Source organism: Chiloscyllium plagiosum, chromosome 12, assembly GCF_004010195.1.
Source record: "Chiloscyllium plagiosum isolate BGI_BamShark_2017 chromosome 12, ASM401019v2, whole genome shotgun sequence".
Taxonomy (NCBI): domain Eukaryota; kingdom Metazoa; phylum Chordata; class Chondrichthyes; order Orectolobiformes; family Hemiscylliidae; genus Chiloscyllium; species Chiloscyllium plagiosum.
The window spans coordinates 48239964-48257561 of NC_057721.1; the positions used below are offsets into that span (position 1 = coordinate 48239964).

A 17598-nucleotide genomic window follows, 5' to 3' on the forward strand; every position below is an offset into this window, starting at 1 on the left:
GAATATCCCTACTACCCTTCTTGTACAGGGGGACAACATGAGCAACCTTCCAGTCATCCGGCACCTGTGTTTAAGGATGTCACAAAGATATCTGTCAGGGGCCCAGCTATATCCTCTCTCGCCTCCCTCAGCAACCTGGGATAGATCCCATCCGGTCCTGGGGATTTGTCCACCTTAATAACTCTAGCCTACCCAACAATAATTAAACTTATACCTCTAATCTCAACATTCATCATGTTCCTCTCCTCAGTGAACACTGATGCAAAGTAATCATTCAGAATCTCACCCATTTGAAGAGAAGTCCACATTTGATATGTGGGATGCTTTCAAAGATAGGTTAAAGATAGTGCAGGATAGGCATGTCTCGTTGAAGGCAAAGGATAAGAAATGCAAGATTCATGAACCGTGGTTGTCTACATGACAATCAAGAAAGCACAATACCATATCTACTTCCTCAGGAGGCTAAGGAAAATTTGTCATATCCACGAAGACCCTTACCAATTTTTATAGATGCAACATAGGAAGCATCCTATCTGGGTGCATCAGAGTGTGGCATGGCAATTGATGTTCCCAAGACTGTAAGAAAGTACAGACAATTGTGAACACAGCCCAGTTCATCATACAAACCAGGCTTCATCCATTGTCTGCATCCATACTTGCCTCTGCGTCAGGAAATCAACCAACATAATCAAAGACCCTTCCCACCCCGTTTATACTCTCTTCAATCCTCTGCCTTCAGGCAAAAGATATAAAAGTTTGAATTCACATATGAACAGATTCAAGAACAGCTTCTTCCCTGCTGTTATCAGACTTTTGAATGGACCTTTCAAATGTTAATGTTGATCTCTCTCTCTGCACCTTCTCTGTAGCTGTAACACTGTATTCTGCACTCTGTTCTGCTACCTGATGCACTTTATATGGTACAATCTGTCTGTGGAGTATGCAAAAACAATGCTTTTCACTGTATTTCGATACATGTGACAACAATAAATCAAATCAAAGCCAGTTATTGACAGTTGTGGAACCAAGGAGGGTAGATTAAAGGTACAATTGTAATCTGTTTGATTGGCAAACTATATGCTCTAATCCTAGTTTTGTGTATAAGTGGTCATTAATCACTGCTAGTACGCAAGGTTGTTCGCTGCTCAGATTTTACAGAAAATATCCTGATCAGATACAGATTGAAGTTTTACTTCGATGTTTGTATTGTTCAGACTTTAATATTTGTATTGTTAAATATGAATTTATTTTCAGTCAATTTAAAAACTGTATAATTTCTTATATTGAATAGGTTATGTCTGCATATCCTCTGGGGAGTATTTTGCAGTTACTCACCTGTTCAAACAAAATATTAACATGGTACAGTTGTGCTTTTCCTCTGGCATACTTTTTTGACAGCCAGTAACAATTTTTCATTACTTAAGTAAATCTTTGAGAAGAATTAGATCAAATTGCAAATTGCTTTTATATATTATTATTTGTTTATTGGATTCTTCTGTCCATTTGTCCATTTATAGAGTAACGATGTACAAAATATTTCTTGTGATAATAAAGCCAATTTTTGTAAATTATTACACCCATCACAATTTTTTAGCTACCATCTAATTTACTTATTGCACTGGCAGTTATCTAATTCATTTGCTTACATCCTGATGTCAATTAGTTTTTATTTGTAACAAAACTTCCGTTTTTCATAGGCATGCAGATGGCTCATTGAAATTTTGGGATGCTTCTGCCAGTAAGTATCTAACCTCAAACCTTTTCAGGGAATGTTCAAATTCTTAAAGGCCTGTTCATAAATTTATTTAACATTAAATCTAACTAGCATTTTATTATTGTTTTGCATGTTTTATATGAGCCAATTGAGCAATGACAGTGTAGGCTTGTCCCACATCTGAAACACTGCAATCTATACTGCAAGATCACATCAGCTTTGTAGTGTAAAGTTAGATTTTGTTTAGAATTGTGTAAAAAATACTGGCTTATACATACTTGTAACATACAGGAACAAAAGCTTTATTTCAAAATGGCTTATTTTGGGGGAAAAGGGATTATTCTTACTGCTAATTAACTTGCTGTATCTGATGCAAAATATATTCTCCCTTTTGGTCAGAGGGTTGCGAAACCTGAGCAGAAACTGAAGTGCATGGGCAGGTAATTTCCTTATGCTGATATAATGATCAATCGCTTTTCTGAAGAGGGGTTGCCAAAATCCAGAAACTGGCCTAATGGTGATCAATAACCTGTTAAGCCTGCTAACAAGCTTATTAAATTCAGTGGTCCACACATCAAAAATTGAGCCTTGAGAAATCTCAAAAAAAGCCTTTGAAAACAAAAACGATTCCCTGCAACACAGCAATGTTTTTGGCATGCTGTCATATGTGGAGGATTGCACTCTGTCCCTTTCTACACAATTCAGTCCTATTACCCTTTCCTACAGATATTTCAATTTTTCATTATCCTCATCCTCAGGTAATGTCACCTTGCGCTAGCATGGTCCTACCTCCTCCATACTAAGAATGGTGCTGAGCTGGGACATTCTTCTATCTGTGCGAGCCTTTTCCCTGTTGTTGTCTCTTCTTCTGCAAAGAGAGTGGGATAAGACAATTCTGGCCTTTCCCACCAATTCCAATGGCTGCTTTAAATAAGATGCATTTTTCAGCGCTGCCAACTTCTTAATAGTGCTCAAGATTTAACCATTGTTCATGGGTCAATATTTTATTCTGGGTACACAATTCACCTATATTTCAAATATCATTGGCCCTCAGAATGTTCAGCTAATAAATCACCTTAAGTGTCTCAGTAAAACTTAGCAGATGGAGTATTAGTGGAAAGTTATGAGTTTGTGTATTTTGGCTTTAAGAATAGAAAATCAGCATATTATTTAAATTGTGAGAAATTGCAGAACTCTGAGGTGCAGAGGGCTTTAGGTACCCTGGACCAAAAATCTCAAAGTTGGGATATGGGTACAGCAAATGATGAGGAAGGCAAATTATTGTTCATTACAAGGTGAGTGGACTATAGAAGTATGGATGTCTGGTCTTCAGGTAACTCCAGATTTACAGAAACTTACTTGAAGGTAAAATGCGAGCCTTCCAGTGAAACCCATAACCCATAAACAAATAAAACACAGTTTTGCTACAGTTCTACAGGATTCTGTTGTAACCACACTTCTTTTGGTCCCCTTACTCAAGGAAGGATATTATTATACTTGGAGCGGTTTGGAGAAGATTCATTTAACTGACTCCCAGGCTAAAGGACTATTTTATGAAAAATGGTTGGACAGATGGGTCCTTTATCCATTAGAGTTGAGAAGAGTGAGAAGTAACCATATTGAAATAGATTAAATCCTGAAGGTACTTGACAGGCTGGATGCCGAGAGGATGTTTCTCCTAACCGCAAAGAGCAGAACAAGGAAAATTAGTGGTGCTTTATAAAAAGTTATAGCTAAAACTTGAACTTTATTTTTGTCATTAGTGTCTTATTGCCAATACTTACAGTAGTTACCATCAAATTGTCTTTTGTCATCAAAATTGCAAAGAGCATTCTCAGGAAGCTAACGTAAAGAATACAATGTTGATACAAAGATCAAAGACAGAATTTTCAAGCACATTAAGATCAGGAATAGGGATGGATGGGACACAAAAGTGATGAGACCAAATTGTTCGATCTTGGCCAAAGCAGATTCAGGGCCTGAGTAGGGACTTGTGACAAACCATGTTAAATGTAGATAAAGGTCAACTTGACACAGAAAGAACAAGTTTTTATTGCGCAAAGGCAGGAATCTAGTGGCAGGTGTAGTACTGGTACTGTGTTACGGCATGGGGAAAACCCACCCTGCTAATTTAAGCTAGCAACACAGAAAGGATTTACCCCTGAATGGTTATCTGTGAAAATTGGAGAGGCCAAGAACTAACCCAAAGGTCACTATTTAAAGTAAAAGTTAACAACTTTTTTTTTAAGTCTAACAGAGAATAATTAACTAACAACTATTTACAACTCCTTTCTCTAACCTATCTTTTACTTTCCCTTCTATAATACTGGTCTGATAAAACGCCCAATTAAGATTTACCAAAAAATTCAAATTTCAAAACTAGCCAGCTGTCAAATCTTCTCTTTGTCTTTGACTGTCTTTTTTCTTCTTCTGAGGGTTTCTGTTTCACAGGTCTTTGATAGATAAAGGTACCTTTAAGAGAGCTATTGTGTAGGCAGTCTGCAAGTGTTGGTGGCTTGGCAGTTCTCCAACTGTTCAATTTTTCTTGGTCTTATACCCTAAAGCATTGGATCATTTAATTGGTTTTAATATTGTCAAAATACCAAATTCAAAATTGATAGGAGTTTAGTATCTTGGGACATAATTTAAACTGATTAGCCGAATTTGGATTTGATTTTGTCTCATAGCAACCCAGGTACTGCTAGCTTCTGAAACAAATGTTACATTGTAAATTCTCCAGCACTCTGTGTGCTTGCTAAGTCCTTCAACTCTCTTAAATGTACAGTATATCGCTATACCTTCATAACACCTCCCACCTTAAGAACAAATGAACCATCATAATGAAAAGATGGCTTCATGTTTTCTCTATTCTTTAAACACATTACCATAACGTACAGATAACTTTAATCGAAGTTCATCTTAATGTCTTCTCATATATATGTAACTTTGGATAAATACAAATCTCATCTAAAATTTATCAGTTAAATCCGCGATAATGCATCTGCAATTACATTTTTACGATTTTGTATGATTTTTAAATTGAAAGTCTGTAACATAAGAATCCAACCGAATAGTCTCATATTCTTGTCTTTAAAGTGTTCTAAGATGGTAAGGGGATTGTGATTCATGTACACAATCGTATCCGACACATTGTTCTTGACATACATACACATTAAAATGTTATAAGGCCAGTACCAAACTCGATAGTTCTTTTTCGATCATGGAGTATTTCCTCTGGTGGATGTTGAGTTTCTTCGAAAAGTAACCAACTGGCAGTTCAGTCCCATCCTCATCTTCCTGTAGCAGTACAGCTCCAAGTCCTATGTCACTAGCATCAATGGCAACTTTAAAACATTTTGAAAGGTTTGGTGTAGCTAAAACTGGTTTGGTGGTTAATATTGCTTTCAAATGATCGAATGCCTCCTGACATTGTTCTGTCCACCGAAACATTGTGTTCTTCAGCAAATTAGTTAACAGTGCCACTACACTGCTGACAACACTGACTCCTAAGAATCAAAGCATCTCTTTCTTCAAGGTTGATTGTGGACATTCCTTGATTGCTTTCATCTTGTGTTCCGTGGGGTCAACCTTCCATGACCAATGTTATGTCCCAAGAACAGCATCTCTGCTTTCACGAATTCAGTTTTGTTTATTCATTCAAAGTTTAGTCATTCAAAGAGCTCTGCCAATTGTACCATATGATCTTTCTAGAAATTACTAAAGATCACTACATCATCCAAATAGACTGCAAGGTTTATTAACCCAGCCACAACTGTTCATGGGGCTTTGGAATGTGGCAAGTGCGTTGTTCATTCCAAAGCGCATCACTTTAAACTGATATAGCTCATTTGGGATTGAAACGCAGAAATTTATTTCACCGTCTCCGATAAAGATACCTGCCAGTAACCCACGTAATAAATCCAACTTGGTGATATAACTACCTTTCTCGACACTTTCTCGACACAGTAGTCAATCTAGGAATTGGATATGAGTCTGATTTTGTAATGACGTTGACCTTCCGATAATCCATGCAGGATTGTTGAGTCGCATCCAGTTAGGGAACTAAGATGATCGGCAAACTCCACTCGCTCTGGCTTGGTTCGATGATGTGCTTGTCGAGAAGTCTTCCACCTCCTTCTGGACCTGCCTGGCTTTGAAGGGATTAAGCCAATAGGGGTTTTGTTTTATTGGAACAGTATTTCCTATGTCTACATCATGTACAATAGCATTAGTCCTCCCCGTCTGATTCTTACATATGTCCTTATATTGCAGTAACAAATCTTTCAACTGCGTTTTATGCTCCTGAGACAGATAGCTTACTAACCTATCCCACTCCTCGAGGACTTCTTCATTTTTTAATCTAGTTTGAGGCACGTCAAATTCCACATCATCTGGATTTGATTCCTCACTCTGCGGGGCAGTAACTAACACCCATTTATCCAGTTCTTTCTCTCCAGTATAGTACAGTTTCAACATACTCATATGACGTACCTTTCTTTTCTATCTGGTATCTTTACTAGATAGTTCACCTGACTTAACGTTTTCTCAATTTGATAGCGACCACTAAACCTGGCTTTGAAGGGATCCCCTGTCACTGGTAACAGTAGTAACATGTTATCCCCTCAGGAAACGTTCGAGTCTCAGAGCTTTTATCTGCCACCTGTTTCATTCTATACTGTGCCCTCTTTAGGTGCTGTTTAGCTGGCTCACCTACTCAATTTAGTCTCTCCCTCACCTCCAATAGATAACCTAAGTGTGAGATCTCTGACTTTAGTCCTGACAACTTTTCTTTAATTAATTTCAAAGGGCCTCTCACTTCATGACCGAATATTAACTCGAAGGGAGTATAAGTAGATTCATTTGGGGCATCTCTAATGGCAAACAATACGAGTGGGATACCTTTATCCCAATCATTGATGTAATCCTGACAGTATGCTATCAACATGGACTTCAAGGTCTAATGCCACCTTTCTGAAGCTCCCTGGGATTCAGGATGACATGCGCTGGATTTAAAGTGCTGCATACCTAAGCTATCCATAACCTCCTTAAATAGCCTAGCAGTAAAATTTGACCCTTGGTCCAACTGAATCTCTTTGGGTAGCCCATACCGTGTGAAGAAAGCTCCTAATTCCTCTACTACCCTTTTTGCCTTGCTACTCCGTAATGGCTATGTCTCCGAAAATCTGATAGACACATCCATTATGGTTAACAAGTAAGTACTGGTTCCCACTTTTAGTTCTTGGGCGGGACCTACACAATCAATTATAACCTGCGTGAAAGGTTCTTCAAATGCGGAAACTGGCAACAAATGTGCTGGTTTTATTACTACCTGTTGCTTATTTACCATTTGGCATGTATGACATGTACGGCAAAAGTTAACCACATCCTTGTGCATTCCAGGCCAATAAAAATGTTTTTGTACCTTAGCCTGAGTTTTTCATACCCCTAGGTGATCTCCTACAGGTCATTCTACCCATGACACCACCTGCCTGTATGCTACTGGCAACACAATCTGGTGCATTTCAGCACTTCTCCTCTGCACTAACCTGCTGCGGTCTCCATTTATGTCTTAGGATTCTATCTTTCAGGTAATAACCCTTCGGAATATTCTCTGCCTCCTTTTCAGAGTGCGCATCCACATATATACCTTTTATTGTCTTGTCTTGCTGTTGCAAGTCCCTTAACCTTTCAGGACTAAACACTTCTGTCTGACCCTCTGCCTGTTCAGGTTTTTCCTGCACCGTTATGTCAAAAAAGGTGTCCACTAACTGAACCTCAACTCCTTAATCTTTCTCTTTACTTTTTGTTTCATGCTGTGGCTTATGATAGTGGGATCTGGTTACTACACAGTCTGGGAAAATACCAGGATATTTCTGTTTTAACTTCTCAATTTCTTGGTCTTCCTTGGGCTTTTCTATTACAAGGGTGTCACTCCCACCTTGGATCCTGCCAAATCATTCCCAAGAACAAACTGAATTCCTGGAACTGACATTCTGTCAATCACTGCCACCGTTACTTCCCCAGTCCTGAGTTGGCAGTGCAACCTGAGAATGCTAAATTTCTGTCCATCTATCCCACAAATTACCACACTCTCGGGTAACAGATCAGAAAGCATGCATATTTGCTCATCTCTCACTATCAGCAACTGGTTAGATCCCTGTCTCTCAAAATTATAACTTCTTGTCCTTCTCCCCTGTTCTTTCTGAGTAAACTTTACCCACAAGGGTGAACACTTTATAGAGATCAGGTACTGACTCCATACCCAGCCCGTACCTAACTCTCACTATCAGCAACTGGTTAGATCCCTGTCTCTCAAAATTATAACTTCTTGTCCTTCTCCCCTGTTCTTTCTGAGTAATCTTTACCCACAAGGGTAACACTTTATAGAGATCAGGTACTGACTCCATACCCAGCCCGTACCTAAGCTGTGCACTCTCATGCAACTCCTTGGCTCTTCTTGTGAGTCTCCTATACTACCTTCACTAATGCCAATGACTTAGCTTCTTTTACATAGCTTTTCCCACAATGCTTTTCTTTAACAACCTGCACTGTGACTTTATGTGTCCCACTTTCTGGCAGTGAAAACACCTTTTCCCAGTGCCCTTCTGAAATCACCAACACTGTAATTTGTCTGTGTCCCACTCCATTACAGTCAAAACACCTGAGTCTTTTAACCTCCTTTCCACCCTCTTGGGCTTCTTCAACCTGTGTTAAACTCTTACCAATGTTCTCTTTTTTTTCATAGTATAAGATCTCCTCTACTCCCAATGTCTATCCCTCACAGGACAAATTTATGGCAGTAAGCTTGTCTTATGCATCAACATGTATTCATCTGCTAGTTCTGCTGCCCTTCTCATTTCCTGAACTTTCTGTTCCTCCGTGTGAATTCTTACCATCTCTGGAAGTGAGTTTTTAAACTCCGCTAACAGAATAATCTTTCTTCGAGCCGCAAAGATCTTATCTATTTTTAAAGCAAGCACCCATCTATCAAAATGACTATTTTTAATTCTTTCAAACTCAACATAGGTCTGACCTGGTTCCTTCTTTGTATTTCTGAACTGCTGTCTATATGCTTCTGGTACCAATTCATTAGCACTTAAAATAGCCTGTTTAACCTCTTCATAATCTCTTGACCGCTCATCTGGCAACACAGCAAATACCTCACTAGCTCTGCCTACCCAGTTTAGTCTAAACTAGCATTACCCATAAATCCTCGAACCACTCCATCTGCCTCATCAATTTTTCAGATGAAGTAAAGAAGGCTTCAGGTTTTGACATGTTTGTACATATCACTACCTTCTCCTTAAATTTCCATCCTGTTAACTTGACTTTGCTGACTAAGTTGCAACTTCTCAAGTTCAAATTCTCTCTCTTTTAGTTGCTCCCTTTCTTCTCTCTTTCTTTATCTCTCCCTTTCTTCTCTCCCTCTTTCTTCTCTCTCTCTTTTTCCTCTCTCTCTATCCTCTCTCTCTTTCTCTCTTTGTTTATCTTCTAACTCCATTCTCCTCAATTGTAATTTAAGTTTTTCTCCCTCTACTACACTTGTCTATTTCTCTGACACACCTAGGTATTTGAGTATCTCCCTGACAATTTCAGCTTTACTTTTGTCTTTGGTTAAACCCAAATCTAACTTCCTTGCTAATTCTAAAAGTATGGCCTTTTTCTTTCCTTCTAAACTTTCTTGGCAAATTTGAGAATCATCTTCAAATCCCAGAACCTCTTTAGCAATTTTAAGAATAATTTCTTTTAATTCTAATTTAATCAACCACAAGTCATGAAAATAAACCAAATTGTCTCACCTACGCTTTATTTAAAGATATAGGATACTATCCTGCAAGTGTTTAAATCTGCTGGGATTTTTTGTACCCCAAATCTATTCAAATCTGTCTAAACCAGTTCAAATCTTGGACGAAAGCACTCAAATTGTTATGACACGGGGTAAACTCACTCTGCTAATTTAAACCAGCAACACGGAAAAGATTTATCCCCATGCGGTAATCTGTGAAAATTTGAGAAGCCAACAACTATCCCTGTTTAAAGTAAACATTAACAACTTTATTTTGTTTTAAAGTCTTACAGAGAATAATTAACTAACAACTATTTATAGCTCATTTCCCTAACCTCTCTTTTATTTTCCCTTCTATAGTACAGGTCTGATAAAACACCTGATTAAGATTTATCAAAAAATTCAAGTATCAAAACCTGCCAGCTGTCGAATCTTCTCTTTGTATCTTCCTCAGTCTTCTTTTTTTCTTCTTAGGGTTTCTGTTTCACTGGTCGTTGATAGAAAAAGGTACCTTTAAGAGAGCTATTCTGCATGTGTTAGTGGCTTAGCAGTTCTCCTCAAACCATTTAATTTTCCCAGTCTTATACCCCAAAGCATCAGATTGTTTCATTGGTTTTAATATTGTCAAAATACCAAATTCAAATTTGTATCTTGGGGTATAATTTATACTGATTGGCCGAATTTGAATTTGTTTCTGTCTCATAGCAACTCAGGTACTGCTAGCTGCTGGACCAAGTGTTACGTTGTAAATTCTCCAGCACTCTGTGTGCTTGCTAAGTCCTTCAACTCTCTTAAAAGTGCAGTACACTTCTATACCTTCATAACAACTGCTACAGGCCTTCAGGCCCTCCCATGCCTACCTGTGTGACAACACATTCAAGAACAGCTTCTTCCCTACCATTATTAGACTGATGAAAGGACTATCTAACGTAAAGTAGCGTTGATCTTTCTAATGTTGATTTTGCTTTGTGCACCTTCTGTGCAGTTGGAACCTGTGTGCCTCACTCTGTCTAAGCTTCCTATGATCCATATGTCCTTGTTTGCTATGATCCACCTGTACTGCTCGCAAAGCAAATCTTTTCACTGTACTTAGGTACATGTGACTACAATAAATCAAATCAAATCAAACTAAAGGCTGCATTGAATGGAGGTGTTCACCCCAAATGTACGGTCTCCACAATTCTGGAGTAATGTTTCACAAATTGTATGCAGTATACCCTTAACAGACAGGCTTATAACATTATTGTACTATGTTACCTAAGGGTATAACAGTTCCAAACTCTACCTGGGAGAAAGTGAGGACTGCAGATGCTGGAGATCAGAGCTTAAAAATGTGTTGCTGGAAAAGCGCAGCAGGTCAGGCAGCATCAAAGGAGAAGGAGAATCGACGTTTCGGGCATTCCTGAAGAAGGGCTTATGGGGTCAGTTGAAGTGTGACACACTGATGGAAGCCTGCTGCTGTTTGTAATCAAATAGCTTGGTATTAGAATTAAAATCTGGCTCAATGAAAATTAGAGCAGATCAAAAGACCAAGGTTTGAAATTTTATCCCTGAAACAAGATATTAGTGTTTTACCTGTCCCTGAACAATAATTAAAAGCAAGTTGACTGAACCTTATCAAATGAAAATTTAATTCAATGATCTGAATAATGTATTGAGTACTCCAGGCAGGAAAAGTATCAGCAAGTGTATCATGTTAACATTTAAACTGATATTATACCAGGGGTGGTAGTCAGGGGAAAAGTATACTTATAATAGTGATACACTAATAATGCACAAAGCTAGTGAGGAGAAGAGCACTAACAATGATTGTATAATGAAGTTGAGTGACGACCACCAAGTTGTCGGCCAAGAGCAATCAAGCACAACATTTATCTCTCCAGACTAATCTACAATCCCTAGACCAAATGTAAAACTATTTTACCTTTTTGTGTAATTATTGAACGTAAACCTGTGTATATCTGTTTAAGATTTCATTTTTATTTGGAAAAATGGAAATGTTGTCTTCCAACTTACAGCATTTATGCCTTTAAGGGACGTGCTCACAATATCATTGCTATATCATAGCATATGACCAAAGGTTTTAAATATCTCTGATTCCACTTTAACTGGGGCCACTTGAAGCATGACTTGCTGATGGAAGAGTGCTGCTGCTCATGACCAAATAACCTAGTATTTACCCAGTCAATAAAGTGCCTGTGACCGTAGTATGCATGTATATCAAGAGCTGTGGTAAACGTCTGTTACAACATGATCCATGTCTAGTTAGTGGGCGGCACGGTGGCACAGTGGTTAGCACTGCTGCCTCACAGCGCCAGAGACCCGGGTTCAATTCCCGCCTCAGGCGACTGACTGTGTGGAGTTTGCATGTTCTCTCCGTGTCTGCGTGGGTTTCCTCCGGGTGCTCCGGTTTCCTCCCACAGTCCAAAGATGTGCAGGTCAGGTGAATTGGCCATGCCAAATTGCCCATAGTGTTAGGTAAGGGGTAAATGTAGGGGTATGGGTGGGTTACGCTTCGGAGGGTCGGTGTGGACTTGTTGGGCCGAAGGGCCTGTTTCCATACTGTAATGTAATCTAATCAAAACTAATAGTTCTTATGTTACAGGAGCTAACATGAATATTCCCTATTTAGGTACAAATATACTGGTGGAGACAAAAGCCCATACCACAGCACCTTTAGTATTTTTTAAATAACTATTTATTAATAATTTTTAAAACTGACTGCAAGTTACTTACTTTGTATTGCAGCTGAATGTTTCTCCAATGCTAGTGGAAGGTCTATGACTGCTCCTTCAGATTTCAGAACCTGCTACTGTCCTTGATTGGATAAGAAACAATGCCAATTAAGAACTCATCTTGGTAAAAATCTTAGCTTAATGAGTTTTGTACCATGAGTGGGTTTTTGATTTGAAACTACTCCCACCTCCTATTTTCTACTTCTATGAGGAAAATCTAGTTCAGTGATATAAAACCTTAATAGAAGGTTGACAAGAAAATACTTCTTTTTTACCAATGAGTATTAAATACAATTTGTCTTTGACTTACTAACTGTTTGTTTCACTATTGCTGCTGTTTTTATAACTAATCTGATTATTATTGTCTGTGTTTTGTTAGTTACTCTTCAAGTATTATACAAGTTGAAAACCTCCAAAGTATTTGAAAAGCAGAAAGTGAAAGATGCAAAGCAAATTGCAGAGATTGTAGAAGAGGATCCGTATGCTATACAAATGATCAGTTGGTGTCCAGAGAGCAGAATGTTCTGTGTCGCAGGCATTTCAGCACATGTGATTGTTTACCGATTCAGCAAACATGAAATTACTGTTGAGTTAGTGGTGAGTCTCTAAGTTACAGACGTATTATTCATCCTTCTATTTTGTTGCCACAGACAAAAATACTACTTTCATAAGATACAACTTTAGTTTTCCTGTAATTTTTATGCATTTGCAAATTTAAGTTAAAAATGAGTGTTAATGAACAGATGTAAATTATAGCTGATAATTACTAAATACAAATTATTTGAAGTCATATATATCACTATATTCAATTAGTCCAACAGTGAATTTTATTTAATTAGGTGACGTTTGATGAATGGGGAGATAGATAACAGTATCTATTGTTACATTTTTTCTATTTTCCAGACAGCTGAAAACGGCTTAATATTTATGATGTATATCGACCTCAGTTATACTTTTAATACTACGCATTGTAGATATTTTATACAAATCAGAAGGCAACAATGAGGTAGTGTAGAAGTATCAGAAAGACTAAAGGATATAAGTCATTATGGGGAGGCAGAGAGATATTTTCTCCTTCCTGCTTTTCAGAGACCCTGGTCCCTCTACAATATCATGTCCATTCTTCTAACACTCTATTTCCAACTCTTCTTATCCTGACTTCTTCCCCTGCAAACATAGGCAATGCAACATTTTATCTGTGCCTGCACCTCTATCCATGGATCTTTAACTCAGTTGGCTAGATGATTAAAGTGTAGTGCAGAATAAAGCTAAGACTAAAGCTAACACAATGGGTGCAATCCCTGTCCCAGCTGTGAAAGTGCATGGAGGACTGTTTCCTCACTTTACACTTGTGGGATGGTTATCCTCATGCTATTGTTATAATCCCAGCTGATGTTATTGATGGACAAGTCAGATCCATGACAGGAACCTGGCTTGGTAGATTTTTCTTTTTATTTGGTTTTGTTTTAACATAGTAATCTCTCATTGGAACATAAGCTCGCAATTCTGCAGATTTGGATTTTACAATAAAAAAGTTTATAACAAAAGAAATGAAACTAACCATTTTTGTATCAATTCAAACAATTTTAAATACACAGGATAAGTACAATCCCATTAATCCCAAAATATTGTTTTATAAATTGAAAAGGAAATATATAGCTTTGTGTAGTACTCAAAATACCACTCATACAATATGCAAAGCACCACTCATACAGTACTCTCAACTCGCACTAGTGGTCCTGCCTCTAACACCTCTATAGGTTTTAATCACCTGTGACTTCGCTGTTTAAACTGGAACTGTAATAGCTTCGTTCGAGGACAATCTTAAATTGTCTGAGCTTTAAATTATCTCTTTACAGCTCTATCCCAATCCTTCTGGTCTGAGCCTCATACCAATTCCTCATTCAAAGGTAACCTATTTCCCAATACATCCTTCCGTTCTCAGAAGAACTTTTCTACATAGCCATCCTATTTCAAGAACTTCACATGATTGCCCCACTCAATGTCAAAAGTGAAACTAAATCTCTCTCTCAACTATGAATGTTTTGCTTCATCCTTCAAAAAAGAACCAAGTTTAAGAACTTACCCACAAATCTTGAGGCTCCATTCTTAATCGTGTTGGGTTGCAGACAATCTAAATAAATGTAAGTCTGTTGCAAAAAACCCATTAAAGTCAGGTTTCAAAATCTGTTTTAAAAAGAAATCACCAGAGCTACATAAATATTTACAAGTTGTTTGTTAACTTCAGAAACACAGAAAACTCACCACTTACTAACTCAAAAATCAGAAACTCAATCTCACTAATAACATTAAATGTTATATGTAAATCATACAGCTTACATCACATTATACATAATTAATTATTTCTCCCCAATGGAAAGAGATGCCTATGGTCCTGTGTGAACCAGGCTCCCTATATTGTATTACGCCACTACCTTGGGCCTTAAAACACGCCTTACATGACAGTCAGCAAGTCAGTGCTTCTACTCAAGTTCACCATTTTATCTGCTGGCATGTGATCACTAATGAACTGAGAAGATCATTTACAGATTAGGTGACTTCCTGGAAATTTCTCTTCTGACTATAGGTATGACCTCAATCTGCCAGTTGCTTGCTACTTTAACTTCGATGTAGAGGTGCTGGTGTTGGACTGGGGTGGACAAAGTTAAAAATTCACACAACACCAGGTTACAGTTCAACAAGTGTTGGTGTGTGAATTTTTACTTTAACTTCACCCTCTAATCTGTTCTGATTACTCTGTCCTTTATTTTCACAATTTGCACCTTACCTTGGGATGTTATTTCTGCCTTAAACAGTCTACATGAACACAAGCTATTATCAGTATTTCTTACATTTCTAGTGAAGCTGAACAAGTTTCTGGACAGTATCTTTTGTTCAGACAGTGCTTGTTTCTTTTGCAATGCTCTGATCTTAGCACTGACCTTGGTTACTACAAATCTTAGCTACACCCTCCATTTCCTGCACAGCAATATGGAGTGCATCTATCAGTGTACAGTGTCTACCGGATAGGGAGATAGGTTGATACTTAGTTCCAAAATCTTTTGTCTGAATACATCGGTGACTGAACAATGCAAACTTTTTTTAACTTGTTATGACAAATGAATGTGTCATTTTTTGTTTGTATTTTGTTTTTTGTTCCATATCTACTTCACTTTCAAGTTCTTTTCTTATTTTGCAAGATTTTCTGTGCACAAATGTCATGTGTTTTTCACTCCTCTATTGTCAATATTTGCTTTTGGCTTTCTGTGTCTCTTATTGATGAGCTTTTGTTTTTTTTCACCACTTTTTATTAAATATGTTGAGGTATTTTATTACATTAACTTTCTCTGTTCTAATATTTTCCATCATCTTGAAACACTAACTCTGTTTCTCTCTGCACAGATGTTGCTTGACCGGCTGAGTATGTCCAGTATTTTCTATTCTTATTACCAGTTCCTGTTGCCTTTCACCATAATTCCTTTTGTCCTTTATTATCTCCTACACTTACCCAATTACATATGTTCCCTTTTGTTCTTCACCCTATCTCTCATTTCCCAGTGTCTATACTTGCTTAAAATCTGTTATCATTATCTTTTTCCAGTTTTGATAACTGGATTAGTTGATTATAAACCAACAACATTAACTCTGTCTCTCCTGCACAGCTGAGTATTTCCCTGCATTTTCAGTATTTTATTAAATTAACTTCTTGTTAACTATTTATGTATTGCCTGCAGAAGCCCTATTTGCCATTATATTGCCTGGCAACAACCGTGGAAAACTAAATTTCTGAGAGAGCCGAGAGTATTATGTGTTGCTAGAGCACCCACAGTTACCATGCATTTAAAAATTAGACCATAAGACCATAAGACATAGCAGCAGAAATTAGGCCATTCAGCCCATCAAGTCTGTTTCGCCATTCAATCATGGCTAATAAGGTTTTCAACCCCTTTTTCCCACTTTCTCCCCATAACTTTTGATCCTCTTTCTCCCCGTAACTTTTGATCCTCTTGGCAATCAAGAACTTGTCCAACTCTGTTTTAAATATACACAATGACCTGGCCTCCACAGCCTGGAGACAATGAATTCCATAGATTCACCACACTCTGGCTAAAGAAGTTTCTCCTTATCTCCGTTCCAAAGAGTCTTCCCAACATCCACTCTGTCCCGGCCATTCAGTATTCTGTAAGTTTCAATCAGATCTCATCCTTATAAACTCCATCGAATATAATCCTAGAAACCTGAAACGTTCCTCATATGTTAAGTCTTTCATTCCTGTGATGGTGAACCTCCTCAGGACTCACTGCAGGGCCAATACATCCTTCCTGAAGTATGGGGCCCAAAATTGCTCACAATACTCTAAATGTGGTCTGACCAGAGCCTTATAAAGCCTCAGAAGTATATCCCTGCTTTTATATTCTAATCCTCGCAAGATGAATGACAACATTGTATTTGCCCTCCTAACTACTGACTCAGCCTGCAAGTTACTTTAAGAGAAACTTTGACCAGGACCTTTGCACTTCAGATTTCTGAATTTTCTCCCCATTTAGAAAATAGTCCATGCCTCTATTCTTCCTACAAAAATGCATGACTTCATACTTTTCCACATTGTATTTCATCTGCCACTTCATTGCCCACTCTCCTAATCTGTCTAAATCTTTCTACGACATCCCTGTCTCCTCCATACTACCTGCCTCTCTACTTATCCTTGTATTATCTGCAAACTTAGCCAGAATGCCCTCATGACGTTCCTTCAAATCATTAAAATATAAAGTGGTCCCAACATTGACCCTTGTGGAACACCACTGGTCACTGGCTTTCATCCCGAGAAAGACCCTTTTATCCCCACTCTCTGCCTTCTGCCAGACAGCTAATCTTCTATTCATGCTAGTACCTTACCTGTAACACTATGGGCGCCTCTCTTACTCAGCAGCCTCCTGTACGGCACTTTATCAAAGGCCTTCTGGAAATCTAGATAGATAACATCCGTAGGTTCTCCTTGGTCTAACCTGATCATTACTTCCTCAAAGAATTCTAATAATTTGTCAGGCATTACATCCCCTTGATGAAACCATGCTGACTTTATCCTATTTTACCATGCACACCCAAGTATTCAGAAATTTCATCCTTCACAATGGACTCCAAAATCTTACCAATGACAACGGTCAGGCTAATCAGTCTATAATTTCCTATCTTTTGCCTTACTCCCTTCTTAAAAAGAGGAGTTATATTAGGGGTTTTCCAGTCCTCTGGGACCCTCTCTGACTCCAATGATACCTGAAAGATCACTACTAAAGCCTCCAATATCTCTTCAGCAATGTCCTTCAGAACTCTAGGGTGTAGCCCATCTGGTCCAGGTGATTTAT

General features: G+C 38.1%; 1 protein-coding gene across 1 annotated transcript in view; it reads left to right on the forward strand.

The window, feature by feature from the left end:
* The window catches only part of stxbp5l (syntaxin binding protein 5L), a 546595-nt gene that overhangs the window by 341879 nt on the left and 187118 nt on the right, over positions 1 to 17598 (forward strand). Inside the window, exons 14-15 of the mRNA XM_043700990.1 lie at positions 1698 to 1738; positions 12615 to 12832. Coding sequence (XP_043556925.1) covers positions 1698 to 1738; positions 12615 to 12832 — 259 coding nt within the window. The remainder of the gene's footprint in view (positions 1 to 1697; positions 1739 to 12614; positions 12833 to 17598) is intronic.